The sequence below is a fragment of the Sylvia atricapilla genome, chromosome 4 (genome assembly GCF_009819655.1).
Source record: "Sylvia atricapilla isolate bSylAtr1 chromosome 4, bSylAtr1.pri, whole genome shotgun sequence".
Classification (NCBI taxonomy): Eukaryota; Metazoa; Chordata; class Aves; order Passeriformes; family Sylviidae; genus Sylvia; species Sylvia atricapilla.
In genome coordinates, this window is record NC_089143.1 from 47,446,988 (window position 1) to 47,470,559 (window position 23,572).

At 39.9% G+C, this 23,572-nt stretch overlaps 1 protein-coding gene across 1 annotated transcript in view; it reads right to left on the reverse strand.

The window, feature by feature from the left end:
- The window catches only part of MCUB (mitochondrial calcium uniporter dominant negative subunit beta), a 41,893-nt gene that overhangs the window by 3,791 nt on the left and 14,530 nt on the right, over positions 1-23,572 (reverse strand). The window contains exons 2-4 of the mRNA XM_066317818.1: positions 3,317-3,392; positions 2,884-3,054; positions 67-171 (exon numbers count right to left, since the gene is read on the reverse strand). Of these exons, the coding sequence (XP_066173915.1) occupies positions 67-171; positions 2,884-3,054; positions 3,317-3,392 (352 nt within the window). The remainder of the gene's footprint in view (positions 1-66; positions 172-2,883; positions 3,055-3,316; positions 3,393-23,572) is intronic.

Here is a 23,572-nt window from a genome sequence, read left to right on the forward strand (position 1 = left end):
TTCAGAAAATTCCCATGTCTTTCACTGAATGAAGTGAGATGATCCGTTATTAAGGATTGCTCTTACCTGTTACAGGAGGTGACACACTGTATGCTGTGTTGTTGATAACAAGCTTGAAGTCATTCATCAATAAGATCTCCATCAAGGTTCCATCAGAGACCTTGGTACCATCTGCAAAAGAAAGACTTCAGTTCTAGATCACTTATCATGAGGAGTTTTAAACATTTGCAAATAACCCTGTAGAGAAGTGTTGGGGTTCTTCAGTAATAATGTCTGGAAGCAACTCTACTTTTAGAACTGGTAGCTAATACTAAACAGTGAAAAGGAACACATGGTGTGATTCTTGGGGTTGTCCTGTGCAGGGAATGGAGTTGAACTTTGATGCTCTGGAACCCTTTCCTCATTTTCTTTTTTTAAATGCAGAAATTTATATGAATGGTGCCCCACGAATTTTACATACAATTTTACAGCTCCTATCTGGAAGGAGCTCTGGATTCATTAGCAGGAACATGTAACAGTGGCTGCCAGGAGCACACTGGGGTTCAGATGGCCCAAGAGCCCCCAGAGCCACACACCACTGCTGCTGGATGCATCACTGTGGCAGGAGGGTTTGAAAAGCCATGGAGCAGCTGCCCCACAGCAGCTGTTCAAAATGATTCTCACTTTCTATACACGAAAGGGGAAGTTTTCCCTGCCCTTGCCAAGGACTAGGCGGCTTTACTCCCAAGATGAATAACCAAACAGGCTACAAAATACCAAGATTTTTGTATGCTGATATTTGTCACAGTGCTACTGTCCCAGCTCCCCACCTATCCTCTCACATCCACTACAGAAAGGCTCCACAAACAACCCCACATCTGCAATTATTTGTTCACCAGATCCCTGTCTTCAGGCTCCATATGATGAGGTTTAGACTACTGAACTCTGCAAGCAAATACCCCAGCTGGCTTGCCTGTCCACTCTGTGTGGGTACCAATGCAAACCCAGAAGTCAATCACATTCAGTCCAAAATTTTAATGCGCCCATCCACTCATTTCTTTTTTCTTTTCCAGTGTAATAAAACATCAAGGCTCATTTGCATGTACATTACTAAGGTGACATTTATACCTCTTTCTATAACACTGAAGGGAAAAATGCTTTTGAAAAGAAGTGCCACACAGTCTCTTAGTTCTGGATGTTCTGAATACACCACTGATTTATAAACATGTGCAACCTTTTATTAACTGAAAATAAGAAAAGTTTTGAGGAAATGGAGGTATTTTATTTTAGAAAATTCCCCACAGGCTTTAAGTAAATGCTACTTTCAATCCTGTACCTAAACACAAGTGTTCCAGTGTGGACAAGGAGTCATTTTTTGTCTACAAAAGGTTTGCAGGATGAAAATCAAATCCACAGGTAATGAAAATGAGTCATCATACACAGCACTGATAACTTCAGTTAAGGTTAGGTTTCATTTAATTGTTAAATGACACAGAAGTTTGCCTACACTTCATATTGGCTACATAACTTTTCTTTAATGATTTATGTTGAAGTTCAACTCTCAGTACTTGACCACTAGTTTCTCTTTAATGTATCAGTTTCCTAATAAATTAAACATCTCAGCTGTTCTATAACATTACAATTGCCCAGCACCTAACAAATACAGAGCAGAAAACTATTGTGAGTCACTGTTTTAATCTAAGTATTCCCAAATCAGAGGGGATGGGAGTGTGTTTAAACATATCAGATGAGGTGAAAACAACGCAAATTTCTCTCTACTTTGGAGTCTGCTGCCTGTCCATGCCAAAAATGCCAGATTTGTAGATTTCTTACAGGAATCATCTCATGCTTCACAAGTAACCTACATTTGTACTGAAGCAGGAATAGTTAGCTTTTGCTGACATAGAAGAGAGGAAAACAGCTTGGCAGTGAATCCCAAACACTCCTGTCCTGGATGTTCTGCACAAGAGCAGTACCCAAAGGTTAACTGCTGCCAGCACAACTTCTGCCTCACCTCACTAAAAATCAGACAAAAAAACCCATATGTCCCAATTCTAATTTTAAGATTGAATCCTTCTCTAGTACCAGGGCAGGGGTTGCAAGAACACTGCCAAAATACAGAGCAAGTTTTCTTGGAAATAAAGTGGAGAATAAGGTTAACTCAATGTTAGTTTTTATCAACAGGCAAACAAAGGAGACAAAATAGAAGAGAACACTGGCAAAGCTTGAGAAAATTATCACTTGGGACAGTTTGATAAACAGAATATTACAAGGAGGAAAGTCAACACCAATGCTAAAATACCAGTTACCCTTTGACCCTAGCAAACAGTTTACTTTCAACCCAAGGGCCCTGAAATATTGTACTCCAGCTGATAAATGAAATCTCCTCAATGTCTTAAAAAACTGTCGTTTACTATTGCACACATTATCTGGTTGCTTAGCTCTTGAGTTTTCCATGCACAAGTTTGTAGGAAGGCAAATGGATTCTTTTAGCTCTTGATAACACTGAAAAACTGGCAGGCATCACACCCAACAGCTCAACAGGTTGTCTTTGAAGAATGATCATGGAGGACAAGGAAAGAAAGAGATATCAAGGGAATCAGGAGAGAGTTATTTAAAGACAGTGTTACAAAGAGAAACTATTTGAAAAAGACAGCAGAGGACACTACTGGGATAAAAGGAGAGGGACAGTAATAGAGCCATTTCTGCATTTTTCATCAGCCTTTTCAAGAGGACTTGGTTATTAACTCTGAAACAACAATAAACCCCAGAAGCATTCAAGAGCTACTCCAACAGCAACAGTGCTAAACCTGATGGAGGACTGAACTTCTGCTCCAGAAGAGAAGTACAGTCCATTGGAAGAGGAATCTATTTATTTCAGGAAATAACAGAAAAACGAGATACCTGTTGCAAAGACTTCAGCTCTCTCAATCCCTTTATCTTCTCTTTGCACATCCTGCAGGAATGCTCCTACAGTGGTCACTACTGGCTTGACAGTGAACTGACAACGTTCACCTCTTGTGGGCAGCGTAAGAGTTATCACAGGAAGACCATGTCTGTAATTAATAGTTACTTCTGGAGGGTAAAAAGAGAAAGGTGAGTGAAAAAGATGCATTGTAGGTTGTAGTTTAATGCAACGCTGTTTTTAAAGCACAGGATAAATAAGGAAAATTACACACACAAAAAAAGTAAATTTTTAAAAATTTATACAGCACTTCTATTTCTGAAAGATATATATAAACCCACACAACTAATGTTATCTCACAGACTCTCATAAAATAAATAAAAAGCTTGTTGACACTCTCGGAAGGGGGGAAAAGTTGCTGTGAAAGCTTACCATCAGATGGCACCAGCGTGCTGTAAGGTGCTCCTTCCCGGCCCCTCCAAGCTCCGGTGTGCCTCCAGAGTCCCACCTGCAGCAGGGACACAAGGGAACTTGGCCTTAGAATAGTCAGGATGCAAGGTGTACCTGGTTAAAGGCAGCACCCAGCCTGTCACGGTGATCTGCTCCTGTGTGATCTGACATCAGGGGTGTCTGCCTGAAGAAAAGCCCTTCCTTGGCAATTCTATGTAAAAGGTGAAACCATCTTTAGAGAAAGGACGATTTTTGCTAAAGGTATTATAGTATTGCCCACAGAAAAACATTTTCTCTGTTGTGGTTTAATTAACTTAAGGAAAAAAGGTAAAGGGAAGGAAAGCAAGGAAAAAATGTGCAGTGTTTCTGAAGTACTTCATGCAACTCTTGCAATAAAACCTCTCCTCTCCCCACAGAACAGCCACTTGAAAAACCTCTACCTCTTTTGGCACCTAAAGGAAGAATTCCACAGTGTAACTCCCAACAGAGGGCATGGCTTCAGTGAAGACTCACTGCTGAATTGTGAACAACAGTCACAAATAAAATAATGAGGGACTGAGGTCACTAGCTGTTGTTTCATAATTCCATAGTGTATACCAAAAGCTGTCTGTTGAGATTTGTGCTGCTAAGGACAAGAACAACAATACAGCTTAAAGACCTTTTATGTTTATAATTTGAATGGCTGTTTCGATTGCATGCTGAGAGATGCTGCTGCAAGTACCAGCACCACTGTGCTCTGGTACCAGACTGAAGGAGGCACAGATGCAGTGAGTGTCCTCTCTGCCCTGGGACAGGGATGATGGAGGGTTTTTGAACCTGCAGGGTTACACACCAAAGCCTCCCCCTTCCAGAGCCACTGGGGAGAACCATCACTACACTTCAACACAGGCATATCAAAACACAGGAGACAAACTGCCCTGATTAGATCCATTACCTAAAGCCGGTGGAAGGTGCAATGTCCTTTGCTTCTACAACTAATCCCCCAGCACAAGGAGAGGAACAATTTCATTGCAGTGGTTTCACACAGCAGTTTGTAGTTATTGCTATAAACTAAGTGCAGCAGGTAAAAGGAGGGAAATCACATCCCTGACTAAGCCAGTTAAAAAAAACTGTGCATGTCTTGGACCAAGGCCTGGGATTTGAAATATGACAGCTGGGGAAGGTGGAAAACAATGTGAAGAGAGATGATAAGGATCGATTTTCCCCCAGTGAGCTTTATAGCTCATCTTTACGAAGGCAAAAACATTTCAGAGTCTGCAAGATAATATTCTTTGACAAAGCAGGAAAACAAAACTGTAAGTACATAAGGCCCTGGCTATTCAATATGCCAAACACTGCTCACCACACTCTCATGATTTGTTTTTAAAGAAATACAACCTTGGCTGTCTGGATAGGCATATTCTATTAGGTTAAATAAAAAGATCATCTATAAATGAATCCATGTGTGTCAAAGAAGTTGATGCTCCCCTAACTTTTTACCTGGAACAAGCACTTTTCAGGATTTAAAGAAAGTAATTCTGGGAATTTTCAATGCTAAGAAATTTGTGTTTTGTAATCTTGAGGTACCAAAGACAGTCAGAAACCCAGATGAAACAGCAGAATATCTTCAACATGAAAGTATTGCTCAAGAAAAGGTAGACAGCAGGAGTGCAGGAATGCTGACAGCCACCCAGAGCTAGGATGCATCCAGTAACTTGTCTGTTTCTTGAGCAGAGCAAGAGATTTTCACTGGAGCAGGACAGGACACAGCCCAGCTCATCAGTTCTCACTCCATTTACAGGAGGCAGCTGCACCCACAAAGCATTTAGGAACACACAGCCTGGAGCAGGAGACAGCCTTCAACACAGGATCTGGTCTGGAACAGCGCACAGGAAAACTCAATAGCTTTGAACACAACAGCAACTCGTGTTTCTTCGGGGGGATATACAAGGGATAATAAGGAACTAATTTTATTACAGACACTTAATGTGTAACTTTGCAATCAGTATCTAGATACTGATCATCCAACACACCCCAGGCAATGAACTGCACCCTGCCTGTATTTGAAGGTTACCCAGATTCCCAACAAAAGAAATGAACTATCTACTATTTACTTATAGAAGAAGCAGTGCATTCAACAATAATATAAATTAAAATATTTAGATCTATTTAACCTATTCATTTAAAATACTTATTAAATTAAATCACATTTATTGAAGTAAGATCTTTACAGCAGTTCATTCTACTATTCTTTAGATTTTGACATTATCTTTCATGATTCACTGAACAAATCTCTATATACTGGAGCTTTCTTTTTCAGATTGTCTCTAAATGCAGACTACCCATTAAAATCACCTGCAAAGAATAGAAAAGCAAAAGCCACAGAGCCATGGAATTGAACTAATATCTAAATAATTAACTTTCCATAATTGCTTTAGGTTGATGAATTGAGAAGTATGAAAGGCTGGGTTACTTTCTCCCTCTGTTTCCAGATTTCAATCTCCACTTTCAGTGAAGTTATTAAACCATTAGCTTGTGCCCTACAGCTACTCATTGTGCTGTAATTTTGAGATGCTTGGGATACCCCCTATCCTACCCCTGGAAAAGAAATGTTAAGTCAGCAAGCATTGCAGCTACAAGGATGACTTGAACTACCAGACCAAAGCAAAGAGACTGCCCTCACAACAACATCAGTGAGAGCTGAAACAGGAATGGATACCCTGAATTAGCTGCATCACAACCTTTGAGATACTCTAAGGAGCACAGCACACTGCTAATAACTCTTTGATATGCCAGTACATGAACGTCCTGGCTAATTCCTCTAATCATACAAAGGCTAAGCAGGCTATTCTACATCTTTCTGTAATTTGAACATACGTGTGGCAGGACACCTGGCTAAAACATCTCTAACACAACCACAATCATGTTCAGGAGTCAAAGGCTTGTGAGTAGCATTTAGCTGTCAAACACACTTTGTCCCTTGGCTATACCTGCTTCCTAGTGCAAAATACCTAGCAGCAGCAGTTGGCCACATCTCCTGACTCAGTTCAAGGCTCTCCTGGGAGTAAATTCTCATGAGAATTTAAGGCACAGAGTTTAAATCGTGATAAAAATAATCCAACATATTCAGTAAAAAATACCAGTTGGCATAAAACAGAAAATATATACATAGTTTAAAGAAGTACCTCCTCTGCTAAGGGTACCTACAGTCCCTAACAGCAGAGAAGTTGCCACTGTTAAAGTCAAAAGTGGAAATTTCAACAATCTGGTGGCTTACAGCAAAGCTTCATGGACTAATGCAGCAGCATAACTGAGCTGGAAAACCAGGCAGGCAGACATGACGAGTGGGAGTGACTGGAATAGAAATACTGCATTTTTCACTTTTGAGAGTGGCAAATGACTGAACCTACCTACACTGCAGGTTCTGGAGCTAGCTGTTCCAAATAATCAGTCACCTCTCATGATGCTGAGTGACTGTTCCCACAAACATAAGCTCAAATTCACTTTGTGACCAGTTACATCTATGAAGTTGGTATCATTACCAGTGTATGAGGTGACATTAAAGCCTCTGATCTTCCTCTGATTCCTCAACAATGCATATGCAAAGAGTAACCTCATCAGGAACTGTAACTTCTTTGGAAAATTGTATTGGGAGTGGGAAGAGAGAGCATAGAAACAAAAATATTTATCACATCACAAGATAACATTAAAAAGTTATCTTGAAAACAGAATTCTACAAAAAGATGTTATAAGGATACTTTCTGAGAACACTATGATTTATTGTTTATTTAATATTGACTCACCACACCAAAATATTGTAACAAATCTGAATAAAAACGCAGCTAGCCAGCAATCATACTTTGGAAATTTTTGTCTTTGCCCACATGCACTTGGAAAATATGATAGTTTTTGTTTATTATTTCAACAGCAAAAATACTGCAATGCTCCTTCAACATTCCAGTTCCCAATAATTTGCATTTATCAGAGAAAGCAACCAAAAACAGAGACAGGTCAACTCTGTTTGCCCTCTTCCTGAAGGGACATGCAATACTACAAAGTGCAATACTCTATTCCTTCAGTGTGAGATCCTTTAGAGACTGCCCCAAGTTAAATTCATGAGTAGTCATCACAAAAAATAATGCAGACTGTTATATAAATGGTCTCCTACATTCTCATTTCCTTCTCTCTGAGGCAATGATAAGAATCTGATATGGAAAAGCACAATAATAAAATGCCCTACTCCACAAAGCACAAGCATTTTACCCTCAATTACACTGCAGCAAAACACATTCTAATTAAGGCATATCTTGCAGTGTGCTATTCCACAGTAATGTCGTGTCACAGGCAGAAGAGGAGAGCTCAGTTATGTCCTGGAATCCTTGTCCAACACCTGGTACAGCTGCCCCCACACAGCTACTGAACAGGACTGTGGGAAAGGAGCAGGAGGAGACAATTCATGGGGGAAACTTAGAGTTGCAATGCCTAGGAATGAATTTTGGGGCCTTCTTTTCCCAAGTGTCACCAGACAAGTCAATATCCCCACTATCCATTGTTCTCCTCACATCCTGATCACCCAGTTTGAGAGGCAGAGTGCAGGACAAGCCACCTCCCTGGATGCAGCCTCCTTAAAGGGCAGGAGGAAAATGAGGGCAGGTATGTGTCACTGCTCAGTGAGGGCCTGTGCCATAAATAGCTGTGTATATGTTCCATACTGACTCACCTGTGTTTCTGATAAACACACCTAGAATTCTCTGCAGATAAATGACGATGGCTCCTGTCTGATTCTCCCAGGGAAACCAACTGAGATTAATTAATTACAGACCAATAATCTGCAGTTTCAGAATAATCTACAGACATTTCAGAATGGTTTAAAACCAAGGTACAGGAGGATAGAAAGCAATTGATGCCACAGGCTAAGTTTGCAGATGATGCACAACCAAGCTAACCAAAAATGAATCATTGTTCTGACCAAGTTTACAAGAAGTACACATAAGGTATTTCTCTTTTTAAAATGAGTCACTAAGGCCATTTTGGAGAGATCTGCTGTTAAATTTCTGTGCTGATTTTGTAAGTAATCCTACATGATCAGGAAAATAAGACATATGGAGCCCTAACAACCGCCTACAATCATTTTACAAGTGCCCATTTGAGATACAGATGATTTCTCTCTTTTTAACTTTTCATTTGTCTTTTCTTAACTTAAAGAATTGTCCCTGTTTCTTCACTGGTTCTAGAACTGATTTTGATCATCATGCAACAACAGCCTCAATGCAAACAGCAGCTTCAGAGCACATCACTCAGATTTAGCCATTGCTCAGATTTCTGGAACCTCAACTTAAACTAAACAAACAAAATCCCTGCAACAGAAACATCACTCATTCTGTCATAACACCCCTACAGCAATACACCAGCTTCAGCCAGGGAAGATACTTCTCACACCTGGGAGTATTCAAGACACATTTCTCTTTCCTAGGACAAAAAACCAGAAAGAGAACAGATTTATTTTTTAGTTTGCTGAGAGACAGCTTTCCTGTCTCAAAGGGGCCATGCAGTGAATACCTTCTCCCAGGTGTTCCATAAGGCACTATAGGAACTACACTACAACATTTATTTTTCAATCCATTTATATTTCAATCCTTTCAATGCAGCTAATTTGAAATCTGCAATATTTTTAACCCCTTCCTCAGTACAAATCAACTTTAAAAGAAATCACCAGCAGGTCTCTTCCAGCAAAGCAGTAGTTTCAACACAAGTATATATGTTCCAGTGATCTTGAAGAAGCAAGAGCAATACAGGACTCATATGGCTTTTCCTCAAAACTCACTTGCCTTGCAGCACTGTTAAAACCCAATACAAGAGCCCAAGCAATCAAAATTTTGGTTTCAGGTGCCAAATCATGTTTCTTTTGATTGCTCAGATTGCTTATATATATACAAAAGGAAAAAAAAAGGAAAAAAAAGTAGGAGCAGAACAACAAAATAACTGACAGACTAGATTCAATCAAATGCCTTTCTCTATTAGCAGCTGGCATTACAATGTTAGAATGTAGCTATAATGATATAACAGATCAGATAACAGATTTCTAAACAGATTTATAACAGATAGTTATAAAGCAGTTCCAAACTGGAACTTAGCAGCTTTGTATGCTGCTACACTCCTGTGGATGCTCAAGTTACCTGCAGGGAGTACACAGCACTTTTCATTCTTGTTAGAAAGTAACCCAAGAGAAAAAAAGGCGAAAAAACTGAGATAAACAGAGAATCCTAATACTTTCCCTTTTGATAGTTTCTGATGAATGATATTTTTTAAGCATGTCTAGGGCAAACACTATGAGAACATCCACAGTGAGCAACCCACTGCAAACTTAAAATCACAACTTCATAGAAACTTCAACAGGTGGTGTCAGAAACCCCAGAGCTGCCATTTCATAGAGGCTGACAGCAGAAACATAACCAATTAAAAAATCAGACAAAACCAAAGGAAGTAAACACTTCTAAGGAAAAGATCAAAGGGGCAACTACAAACACTAGTTTCAAGAGCTTCTAGCCTTCATGCACACTTTGCAGAGCAGTTACAACAAACTAGGTTTAGCAAGATCAACACTTTACAGAAGACAACTTCATTTAAAGTCCTTATCAAAGATCTACTTTAATAATTTTAAAAATACAAAACTCATCTAGCAGGCAAGCTTAAAACCTTCTACTTGTTTTCTTGAAAGAGAGCCCTGCTGGGAGAGGTAGCTTCAAGAGCATTCCTGACAGAAGAATAGCCACAGCAGAGGTACCTAGAAAATCCAGCCACTCTGGCATGAAACACAAATTTGCTGCCTAGAGCACAGAGGCCTCTCTAGCCCAATAGTTCAGCAGAGGTCCCAATGAGCATACATGCTCCTGGCACTTCATGACTTGTGTCTAAGTACCCATCACTCCCAAATACTTGTGGACAGAGGTCTCAACACTGCCATTCCCAAAGAGACACAGCAAAATTATGTCAGATGACAAAAGGGAAACATTTTTGCTTTATATTTTAATTTCCTTTTGGAAATCTGCGTTCTCCCACTGCTATTCAAGAAGCTACTTTAATCTAAAGCCGTGAAATGGCTGTGGCTTTGGTGAAGCTATCCACTTCCGTGTCTCAGCTGTTGGCATTGATGCTTTAAAAACATAATTTAGCTGAACCAGTGACTGACTGAACTGATTTGCAACACCAAATCCATCACAGACAGATTTTTACCTTCTTCCTGCAGGAGTAAAAGCACAAAGCATACACATAGCAATGAAATTTTGAAATCAGCAACCAATAGTGGTTATGATACACAATATAACTGAGCTATTGTTCTGATCTTCAGTTTTACTCTGCACACCATGCTTGCACATTTATCCTTTCCTACAGAGCAGGCAAAGCAAACAAAAATGAAGTTTTCCTGTAGAGGTTTTTAGTGGTTTTTTTCTAAAGCTTATTATCACGACAAAAACAATCACAACCAGTACAAGTAGATGAAAGGCTCTGTGTGCCCCGGATGGACCAGAACCTGTGATCTGATGTGCCTGCTGTGCCTCCCAGGGGGGAAGTGAGCAAAACTGCATGTTAGCTGCCTGCTTTTCACCCCAGAGCCTTTGAACTTCAGCCAATTAAGAGCTGTTCTATTTCCTCTTCCTCTATTAATTCATTCAGGACATGTATTTGAAAGACTGATGCACTAGACAGGGCAAGAATCTGGACCTCCTGAATGCAACGTTTGCCATGTGCTTTTAGGATTTTATTGCTACAGCAAACAAGAATTCAATGCCACACAGAGCAAGCGGGCAGTAGCCCAAAGCTGTTGCACTTTTTCTCCTCAAGCCTATAGTAACACCAATATTGGATGTAGTTATCTTGTCTTCCAACACAAGCAGATTGCTGCAACAGTGATTGTAAGGCAGAACCTCTTACCCAGCTCCACCTTTGGGACACATTTAAATGCAGGTGCCATCTATGAATCCTGAAGGGAGCAGAATCTCTAGTCTGCAGCACTGATAGAAGTCATGGTGGCAAATTTCCTCTAAGCTACCCCCAATAAATCCTCTCAGGTTGTTAGTTAATAAAGTTAAAGCCCAGTTTTGTCCCTAGACTTGCTCCTAATTGAATGGAAGCAGCTTATTCAGGGAAAGTACTACTAGAGGAAAACTCTAATATAAGATAACAAATCCCACAGAATACTCTACATAGGTTCAAATGTTTATAGCCTGTACTCCAGAAAAATCCACAGCAGTGTCTTAGAAAATGAATGGTCTGCGGTCACTCAGTTTATCTTCACCTCACTCCCAAAATGTACCCAAACTCACACAGGAATTCCATGTAAAGTCCAATTTCAAGGAACTTAGAACTGTGGGGTTTGACATATGCATCATTAATGCTTTACTATTCAGAGCAAGCAGCACTACATACTTGCATTCCAAGGACCTGAAAACTGTTTAGTTCTTAATCTTGGAATTTAACATGGGATCATTGGAAAATTAAAGTTACTCCTTCCCTCTGTTACAGAAATGTGTATATGCAAAGAGATTTTCTACCAGGAAAATATTCTGCCACTATATTTTGACATTAAGTATCAAAAAGTATCAAGTTTGTCTTATTTTGTAAAGCATTATATATATATCCAGTTTATGAAAGGAAAAAAAATGGTTGGGGTATGCCAACAGATGTTCTAACATGTTGCATCAAATTTCTCTTGAAACAGCAGAGAAATTCATCCCTAAAACACTAACATAGAGGGATAACCTCTATTTTTGATACATCAACCAAATCATTTACTGGAAAGCAATTAACTGTAAATTGCAATAAAGTTTATAAAATAGAATTCAAGATTATACTTCGTCCTTAAAAATTATGGATCCTGTTTCTCCCTTGTATCAATTTAGATCTGAAGGAAGATGTAGAGCACAGGTTTGTATGCAGCTGCAAGAACTCCTTGTTCTGAAGAAATCTATGGTGTCTTCACAGCACTAATGGCTTTTTAAACCCATTAGCAAGGGAGGTCTGTGCTATGTATCTCATTAACTGGCACTTCTGAATTTCCAGGTGACCTAGTATTGTCCAGGTGAAGTTTCTCAGTTCATCAGGGGCAACTCAAAACCTTACCAACTCTGCCAACAGAAGAAGAGGGAAAACCCCCTATAATTGATATCCCACCTGAAGGTAGAACTATTATGCAGAGTTATAAATTACCTGGTTTGTTTTGGGGGGATTTGTTTGGTAGTGAGGTTTCCTAGAGGAAATCACACCACATGTCTGTCTACCAAAGTCAGTTTCCAGTAAGATTTAAGACCATTAATTATGCAGTCCACCAGCCACTCAGTCACTAACAGTTAACAAGTGCTCAAAGATCCAACAGCCTGCATTGCCTCTACTGGGACACACAATACTTTAGCACATTAGGGATGTTAATTTTAAATTAAATATGATTACAGAGGCTACTCAAAACTGACATTTAATATCTGTTCACTCCTGACAGCACACTTGCCACCCCGCAGCACCACAACAAGAGGAAGGAGCAATGCTCTTCAGGAGCAAGGCTGAGTAGTTCCATCATGGTGTGTTTACCCAGTACCTTCTAACAACAATTAATTTGTATGTAAAATAGTTTTAACACGTTTCTCTGTGCATGTGAACAAAAGTACCCCCAAGCAAACAAGAAAACACATAGATATCCCTATCAATGAGGAAAGACTGTTATAACAGAGTTATAACAAGTTACAATAAATCAAGTTAATAAATCAAGTTATAACAAAGGTGTTGTCAGAAGCATGGAAAAGATGTGCAAACTACACTGAGAAACCACTCTTCTCTAGGAAAATGGCATAATAAACTTAAAAATACATTTTTCATCTCTGCTGCACTTTTCAGGCTTTTTTTCCCAGAGTCCTTTTGGAAGCTCTTCCCAGTCTAATCTGCCCTTGGACACAGACAGCACAGACTGTTCCAGGAATCTATTATAGGAGTATACCTTTCATATTTCAGCAAAGGTACTGATTTTAACATCCATAAAAGTGAAAGAATCATGCTGACGTATTCTCTGCCATTTTACAGTGCAGCAGTTTCCCTCCAGCTGGTAATGCAAAAAGGTGAGCTGGAAGTCAGACCAAGTTGTCGTTCAGGTTTTGTCTCACTCTCTAGACTTGGAAAAGGCATTCACATCCAAGTTTTAAGGTAGAGCAGTACGCTCAAAGTGTTTCACACCTGAGGTATTTAAGCCTGGCATCAAGCACCCTAAAATTACCACACACTTCAGCCTCAGTTCTCACATGCCTTCCAACTGAGCTCCCCAAATCTGTGTGCACATCAATAAAGTTTCTAAACTTCAGCTTCACACTGAAATACAGCTGTAAGACCTTCAGCAGACCATGTAGCCAGCCATAACTTGCAATAATCTGTAACACACATCACTGAATGGTTGGACATGATGATCTTAGGAAGTCTTTTCCAACCTGAATGATTCTGCGGCTCTGCGAGGATGAGATTCAACAAGGTCTGTCTCATGGGTTTTGGCTTAGCACAGAGCAGGTTGCAGCAAACAGAACTAGAGATTTCCATATGGACCCTGACAGGAATTTGCACAACATTCATCACCTACAACCCAAGAAGTGTCACAATACATTAATATCATTTCTATATTTCCAGTACACAACTGTAGCCAAGACTACTTAGGACAAAACCTTATTTAAACTGCATTTACACTACTTAAGGGTTCTCACAAGTAACCAAAGCAAGCATGGAAAGGCAGGTACACTTATTTCCACAAAACCATACTAGCCTAAAAAGGAGAACCTTATTGTTTGGTTTGGGGACATTTTGCTATCCTGGTCAGCTATTCAGTACAGCTCTGCCATCAAAACAGCAGCACAGATCAACAAACACACCCCAAGATATTAAGGCCAGAATGGACCAGAGAAGTTGATCCTATCTGATGTGCATGTACAGCATGGCAATTTCTTCACAAAGCTCAGCTCAAGCTGCAATTCCATTTTTTTTTTCCCCAGAAAGCATCTTTGCCTTGATTTAAAAGATTTTAATAGAGGGGTGTTGTGGTTACTCCATAATCAGAGACAAGGATAATAAACTAGCATAATCAAAAAAGCCCAGATGCTGTGTTTTTCTTCAATGAGCTGAGCCAGTTGATCTGTAGAGTTTAACCTGCTTAGATGAACAGCCTCAGAAATGTCTCTTGATTGTAGGTACCTGTAGACTACAAGAAGCTACTTAGATTGAAAATCTTCAGGGTTTTGTAAATTTTGGTGGCCTTTTTTTGTGAGGAAACAATTTTTGTAGTCTCTTTAATGAAAAATCAAAATATTCCAGTTTTGCAGCATTCAGAACCCTCCCCATACTCAACTACCCCAAATTCGGGGGTTCAAATGCAGCCATCACTATCCTCATGCCTCTGTCACAACAGCCACTTTACAGGACACACTTATCATTTATGTTCTCTGCTTCCAGATGGGGAATTCATTTTTACATCCTATAACTTTCTTTTCCTTTTTTTAAACTATATTTAAACAACACTACTGGGTTTGGTAGCTTACTGGGAAACCTTGGACATGTTACTGCACCCCTAAGGTGGAAATAATGACACTTAACGTAACTTCTGCATGCCTTTACATATTATAAGGGATGCAAAGGAATCAATTCCAGCAAGGACACAGGGTTTCCTAACACTGACCTCCCCATCAATCAGCAAAGCAACTGGTAAAACATATTGTTTGGGTAATCTGCATATCTTACCAGTAACTGTATTTTGCTCTAGACACTGAGGATGCTAAACCATAAATATCAGCAGGTAAGAGCTCTTACACCAAACATGTGGCATCACCGCATTCACAGTTTATTTTGTGCCATCCTGTTTACAGATTCAAGATGTACATTTTAGGAGGTGTTAGGAATTGGTATGCTGGGCACTCAGTTAAATCTTACTTGTTCCCACCTCCAGCTGTCAAACTTTAGAATTTGAAGTGGATTACTGTACCTTTCACAGTGCCAGAGGAGGAGGACGGCTTCCAAGTCAATTTTACAAGGACAACTGGCGCCAAGAGTATAAATTAAAGGTGAAATGCTATAGACACAACACAACAGGAAAAGGTTTCACATCATGCAAACATTATGCCTGCTTCAAGAATCCCTTGCAATCAGAAAGAAAAAAACACCATGTCTTTCTTATGGTCAAGCTAACCTGCCATCTCATACCTCTGTTACATTATGTGTGATTACCCATTTCTTTACAAAATTGCAGAGCAGTCAGAGCCCAGCTTTTGTCAAATGGTGCATAGCTGAATTTCTTTCTGTTTTGAAATACCAAGCTGCCAGCCACAGGCAATTTCCAAGCTAATCTGTAAAATCTACCTAGCACCATAATTTAAAAAAAAAAAAAAAAAAAATCGCACTTTTGTTTCATAATTAATGTCCTACAAGTAAAAGCAGTGCAGTCACCTGTACATGAAAAGAATCAGAAGTAAACCATTTACTCTCTTCAGAGAACTTAACAACTCAATTACTTTTCCAAGAAAACTCTGGCAAAGTCTAAAGTTCAGTGTTACCTCTAGAAGAATAAAGCAACAAATCAAATAATACTTATTCTTTATAATTTCTATCCAGAGCTTCATGGTAACTGTTAAAGGTAAATGACAGGCCACACTGCAGAGACTCATACTCCTGTTCTGCCTAGAGCCATGATAAGCCAATCCAAACCCTGAGCTATGGGAAAGTGATATCAGAGGCACTTCAACAGCTATTTCATACCTATATATATATATAGACATCTATATCTATCTCTATATAAATAAATAAAAAATCAAATAAATAAATAGCCTTCCTGTCCTCATTTTAAATTAGAAAAGCCTGAAAACCAAGTGGATTTTGGTCAGTGAACTCCCCAGTTCATTTCAGAATTCTCTTCTGGAAAGGAACAAAAATATTATTTTGGCTTGATTCAATTTGATCCATTTCTGTTTTGCTGCTAAACCACGCTTGTTATTTCTAGAACTTTAACATTTGCATTGCATCCTCACTATCTGGAATCTATAGTTCCTGGAAATGTGGCATCCAGTTTTCCAAAAGTAGCACAACATTTATTCTTACCAACCAGGAATATAAACACAGACATTGGGTCCACATTCATGCAGCTCCTAAAGGGGTTTAGTAGCCTAAAGATTACTTTTTTTTCTTTAAAGGATGTCTTTTACACACTTATCAGGGTGCTGAACAGCTGCATTTTGGGAGAGATTCCTCACATATCCCACCACTCACCCAAATCCACGTGACCAAGGTCATCAAAATACTTAACTGACAAAAGGAAGAAACGAATCTCAACAAAGAATTCCCTTGATGCTCCTGAACCTACCAACAAATTTCCACTCAGTCTTGAGAGATGCAGGCACACAGATAGTCCTTGTAGTGCCAGCTGGGGACCCACTGATGCTTCCCACTCTCAGCTCAACATGGCATGTGCTGTGGGCAAGGATGACTAGGGGAATATTTGTTCCATACCTCCATAAAACCAGCCTTGTTAGGTCTGTGAGCCATCTAACTGTCCTGTGCTACCTATAATCACATCACTGCAGGTTGTACAGGCTATCTGAACAGAAACATTAAAAAAGGCTGATAAGGGATCTTTTAGCTCTGCATCAGTTTTGCACATACCTTAAATTTATACAGAACAGAGAATTCCCACAAGGCCAGGCTTACATTTTCTGGTGTTCCAGAGCAATTCAGCCTAAAACAAAGTGATACTTCAGCATCACAACACCAACCTACTGCACCACAGACTTGCTGCTTTTCTCTCTGCGGCCACTTATGCACCTTAGCCTTGCCTCCACACCACTGCCACCATTCCTGTAGTGACACCTCCCTCTCATTCTCAATTACCATTTTAATAACCCAGAGATCCCACCTGTATCTTGCTGTTTTCACCTAAATTTTACAGGCATTTTGTACAGCCTGAATTTACTCAAACAGTGCCTGGGATGTCAACAAAAATAAATTGCAAGTTATGAGGTTGGTTTCTTTGTTTTTAGACTTAACATTTGATTCTTTAGAGCAATCCAGGGTGGGCAGACCCTCCATAATACAGGTAAGCAACCTTTCTGCTGGAGCTTTGCAGGGCAGGAAGGACAGACTCCTGAGAGATGGAAAAGAAAGGCTTCAAGGAAGCTGTTGGGAGCACTGCTGTCAATCTTCAGTAGTCTTGCAGCTCTCCTAGCCTGCCTGGTGGTGCTCACAAACATATTTCCGTGTCTCCACACTTTCTCGTAATACATTTATCCCAGATGAGACCATTTCCACATCATGTTCCTATTATCAGGATCATGAAAGGAAGACCTTCCACATGGAGCCAAGCAGGTAAGTTCAATAGCACCATTTCCCTTCACTTTCTTAATCTGAAAAGTAGACCTGTGTTTAAGAATCAGATAGGAAACAGCTGACCTCTAGTACTGAGTTTCTAGGTGTTGGTACTTACTCAATCTTTTTATTAACATGACAGTCTCTTTTTGAGACCTTTAAATAATGAGATTCAACCACTTGCTTCCAGACCACGGGGTCATGCAGTCAAGCTGAAGAAATTCACTCATTATCATGTTTTTTTTTATAATACATGTAGTAAATAATTAATCTATTTAATTTTTCCTTTTTTTTTTCCCCAAAGAAAAATACCACGAAAAGCAATAGCCAGATGAGAAATTTGGACATATTAAAATTCTTTAAAAAAGACAAATGTGTTTTGCATATTATGCATTTCTCAGAAATGATACAAAATGCAAATGGTACTGAAATATCTGAAGTAAAACACTTCAGCCCAGAAGCTGCCTGCCACTTCTCTGATAGTTATTTCTTTGTCATAATCAAGCAAGTTGTTTTGACAGTTTCACTTCTATGTTGACTATAAATCTGTGAATATTTCATGGATGATTGAACTGGAACAACTATCAACAATATCCATCAGCTTGGAGCACGAAGATTTAGCCATGGTTCAGTAGCTAATTGCAAACCTGCATGAGTCAAAGTGCTGAAAACCTGTATTTATTTTACCCTGTGCAATTCACTTGGATTTTATCAAGTAACTGTAAACTACCTGACTAAATTAACAATGTACTTCATGAGCTGCATTTAATCAAAAAGGAAACAGCTCAAATGTAGAAAAGAGGAAGGAAGAGCTTTCTGAGAGTTAAACTGGAACAAGAGCAAAAATGCTTACAGGGCTGCAGGTTTCTTGTTTCCATGGAGTGCTGTCTCTTCACACCAAATCAATAACTTTAGTTCATGTTGCTGTTTCTGTTTAGTTCCTGCCATGGAAGAAGTCACGCTCCTGTCTCAGGACAGCCGATGTCTGAGGAACAGCTGCTCTGGTAGGTCCTGCACTTCAGCCTGTGACAGACAACAGCTCATTGACACCTGCCAAGGAAGGATCAAGGAGTGCCCTAAGACAACCTTCTGCAGCTCCTCACTCCATGTTCTCTGAAAGATGCCTCTGCTTCAACAGCCCGACCCTACGTGGTAATCACCGCTGGCATCTGAAATACGGGACAGAACAAGCACCTGGCATCCTGGTCCTCTTCAGTGCTTTATTTGCAACTGCTGGGTGCTCAATCACAGACAGCAAAGAGCACCTCTGCACAGAACACAACAGCTGCCAGTAGCTGCAGCTCAACAACAGAGCAGTGAGCCTGCCAAAAGATGTTTCAGAAAAAGTTGCTTTGCAGAACAGGGAAAGGCTGAAGGCAGGAAATACATTCTTATCTTTCAGAGCCCTTCCAGCTAATTTGATTACAGTCTCTTCTTCACCGTACAACTGATTGTCTCTGAATCTCAGACAACTGCTGCAGGCAGAGAAGAATAATTAACTTCTTTATCAACTTTGAAAAGCCAACAAAGTTTAAATAATTGAAGTTACTTAAAGGTAACATAGAAAACTTCTGGTAAAGGAAACAACAAACCTGGCCTGAGTAACATCTCTGTATCACATGTGAAAGAGTGCTGTGTGCTTCTTTGTCCTAAGACTCAGCAAAAAAAGAACCTTACCAAGATAAACATTAGATTTTAAACTATCCACACACAACCTTTAAATTTCAAATCTTTTATGTCTAAATTTATTTCTTTTGTTGACTTAATATTTTTTATCAAGGGCCCTTGGGTTTTTTTAGAGTGTTGTCAAAATATGTATTTTGAGTGTATAGCAGATCAGCTGTGAACAAGAATCCCATGAAAACCAAGAAATGCTCTTAAACCTTTCAAATGGCCCTAATGGTCCAACAACAGTCCAGCTAGCTCAACAACCTCCCAAAATCCCTTAGGGACACCCAAGGAGGAATGAGAACAAGGAAAGAATGTTTTCCCTCCCTTTCACAATCCATTTTACAGATTTCTACTCTGCAAGAGCAAAATACAAATACCTTTAAAGTGTCTTTCACAAAATGCAGCAGCTTGACATCCCTTCCACACTCTGATTCTGCTTTGTGTCACAACTATCACTCCAAAGATCACATGTATTAAAGACACTCAGTAACTTGAGATCTAATTTCATAGGCTTCAGCTATTCTGCCAAACATAGAAAACAGCTGCAACAAACAGAAACAACAAATGCAGCACGGAGGGGCTGCACACACTGCAGCCAGCTCTACTCCACACTCTGACCTGCTTCAGGTAGACTCCTGTCATTCCTGCATGCTTCTGGGACCATAAACAGCAGAAAATGCAACTGCACATCCTCAAAGAAGAACACCAAGGAAGAGCAGCAAAAGTCTAAGAAAGTCTCTGGCAAAGGAGGAGAAGCTGTTCTCATCTGCAGCTTGCTGTCTCCTGCAGCCACCACCTTCGCATTATGATTGCCCGGCAGTCTTTTTCAGAATCCTAGGGAAATGCTATAGACCCAGCTTCCTCAGCTGACCCAAAAAGCTTTTGAAGCAGATCCAGCAGCAGCCTGACTGCTGAGGCTTTTGTTCATCTCAGTGAGACACCAGGATGCCCACATTGTGTGGGAGAAGGAAGGATCAGCACCATCAGTGAGGTCACTGCTCTGCTCACTGGTGCACAAGTTACAAACAAGAAACTTGGAAATGTTACCTGTATTACCTTTAAGTAACCTAGATTATTTAAACTGTGTTGGTTTTTCAAAACACATAAAGAAGTAATTATTCCTCCCTGCCTGCAGCAGTTGTTTGAGGATCCCAGACAGAGATGCTCAATTATACTGTGAGGAAGAGACTTATAATCAAATTAACTGGAAGGGCTTTAAAAGATAATCACTCATGAATGAAGTGATGAATTAGTGAAATCATGTTAGACTAGCCTGTACAAAGGGGATTGAGTTCATTTGACATACTTGTTTGCCTTCATTCACAATAAGCTCATTAAATAAAGTTTAGTCTATAGAGTATATTGTCCTGTAAATTTAGAGAGATTGAAAGGGATTGTGACACTCCTTCACCCAGACTGGTGCTCAAAGATGAGAAGAGAGTGAGGAGTTTATCAGGTTTACATATTAGTGTCTTAGGTCTGTAGGACCTAAGATGGCACAGTCAACTCTAGATGAACACTAGATTCAAGTAACACTGACAGCTCACATGACTAATGCCCTGGGATGAAGCCAGGCTCAATAGCTAGCTCTAACCACCCTAAAAAGACAAGATATTCGTTGCTACATATTTGCTAGATATCCATCCAGGAAGTCACGCACAGGATACCCGAAGTTTCCATTTCAGACATAGCCCCAGCTATATGCAGAGTTCTATTTTTTGTGTGTGCGCTTATACCTCTCACACTTGTTGGATTTATGAGCCCCAGCAGTCACTGCTTAGGCGAGTTATACATATTTAATTCTTACATTTTTCCTCATAAATTAATCTGTACAGCTTCTACCCATTTATTGCTTCAGAGTTCTGACCACTGTCTTTATACCAAGAACACTAATATAGTATTTCAACCACTGTTGTACCAGCATTCTCCTTCTCTTGTCCCCTGAAACAACTCCTCCTACACATGCAACACAACTACACTGACATTTCCTACCACCCTAGCATATTCACACAGATTCCTCATTTAAAACCTTTACCCAAGAGTGCCAAAATTCAGTGGGTTTCCTCATAGGGAGATGGGGAAGAGCATGACAAAGGTATTACATTCCTCTTTTTCTTTTGACCAGCAATTCTTTTGTCTAGCACTGAGACAGTGCCAAGTGGAAATGGAATACCAAGAGACTTCAAGTTTAATTTATTACAACAAAAATCACAAAATAAGCCCTATGTTAATCTCAATAAAGCCTCTCAGATTTCTCTTTAGGTGCCTTTCAGTTCTCTCTCAACATCTATGTCACTTGATTTCACTGGGACACAAAAGGATTCACAGTTAATAATCTCTTTTATCAGATGGTACTGTTTCCAGCACCAGTTAGGCAGCACAGCCTGGGATAAAACAAACAAACCATCAGCCACTTCAGAATTTCATCTTGTGTTCTGCCTATGCAAAACATAAGATACACATAAGCACAGTCTCTATTCAGCAGCAGCAGCTGCAGGGTGATGTTGGCAGCTGTGTTAAGACACAGCAGGTGTTGCTCTACTGCTGCTGCTCTTCCCCTTCATGTAACACTGATTCTGGACTTCTGCAGGCACATGAAGGATTGCAGTCCTGAGGAAGAAGCCAGAGTGACCATAAGGGGGGCTGGGAAGGAGGACAATATCAAATCAGGCTGGCAAACTCATGACCATACCTGCAAATATCATCTATGATACAGACAGAGGCCTTGAGTGATCAGCACAAATCCAAACTTTAGCCCTATACCAGCCACTGTGAAGAAAATTACCCCACATGAAACCAGCTGTGCTCCACCAACTCTACAGCTCAAGCAGAAACTTGTTTTCTGGTGACTCTCAATAAAAAAAAATCAATGTATTTTAGTTTCTTTCTTAAAGGAACTGGATATTAACTGTCCTTGCTCTGGTAGCACGACCCTTTGCAGCCACTTCCCTGGAAACCTATGATCTGTGCACGGTTTATTAGCTCATTATACTGATGGCTGACAAAAAATGAGACTCTAAGAGCTGTCTGCTTCTGGTAAATATTTAAATACCAGAATTATGCCAACAGACTTCTCAGCTTGATTCTCCTTAACTGTGCTTCAGAATCATGCCTTCCTCATCTCTTATGGCCTGAAGCTGAAAGTGTATAGTATTTAGCAACATAAGAACATTTCTCCTCTAAGATATGAATGGATCCTACTAATTATAGCATTTACTTGGAAATGAACTTCAGTCACTCTTATCTCTTCAGATAAAGAATCATCTAAATGTTTGCTTTACACTTGTTGCTTTATGAGCTTCACCTTCACAGATTAGAAAAACTTTTCCAAACTATTAACAGAGGGAGAGAACAATGCTTAGACTCTGAAATTGATTGAAGGAGACAGAGGGGTTGAATTTCACAGTTATGGATCAAGTGTTATCCAGCTGGGCATAGACCAGGGTGAGGAAGGGCAGATGTGGAAAAAGTCATCAGGCAATTCCAGGCCCCAGCAGCTAGAGGAAAGGCCAGTATCAAGTGCAGAGCAGCCCCAACCTTTGCATCATTCTGAGGATGCAAGACAAGCCCTGGCCACTTTCTGTTCCAGCTGCCTGTTCTAGTGCCCACAGCTCCTCCACACAGCAAGAACCACAGGAACAAGGAGAGTTTTTCTTTCCTAAGGAGTTTGAATGGTAGAGTGGCTGTCATTCCAACTATCACTTCTCCCTCTCCTCTTCCTCTTTTTTGTCTCTTCAGCCTGTTAAAATTACACTTAACTTATCCAGCATATCCAGATGTCCTCAGGAAAAAGGGTCAGCTGAAACCTCTAAAGCTCTGATCCTCAGGTCAGCATTCAAAACTGAAAGGAGATCACTGGAGCAGCTTGCAGAAAAGAACAGGCACTAAAAAACCCTTAAAGCTGTAGTCACAGGGTCCTAATATGTCAGAGGGTCCTATTTTCTACAAAAATCAACTATATTCATTCAACCACATTAGAATGCTACAAAGGCATCAGATCCAAAGGGCCAATATGAAGTGCATTTCTGGACACATCTGTGGGTCTAAGCAACACTGCAATTTCTTTTTATACTTTTTATGTGCCACTGCAAAATAGGACAAAGCAGCTTTCTTTTATAGCTCTGATTTTCAGAAAAAAAAAAAGGAAAAAAAAAAAGCCTCTAGTTAGACTGTTTTCAGCAAAGGAAAGTTGATCGTTTTAGTTGTTTTAATGAGGAT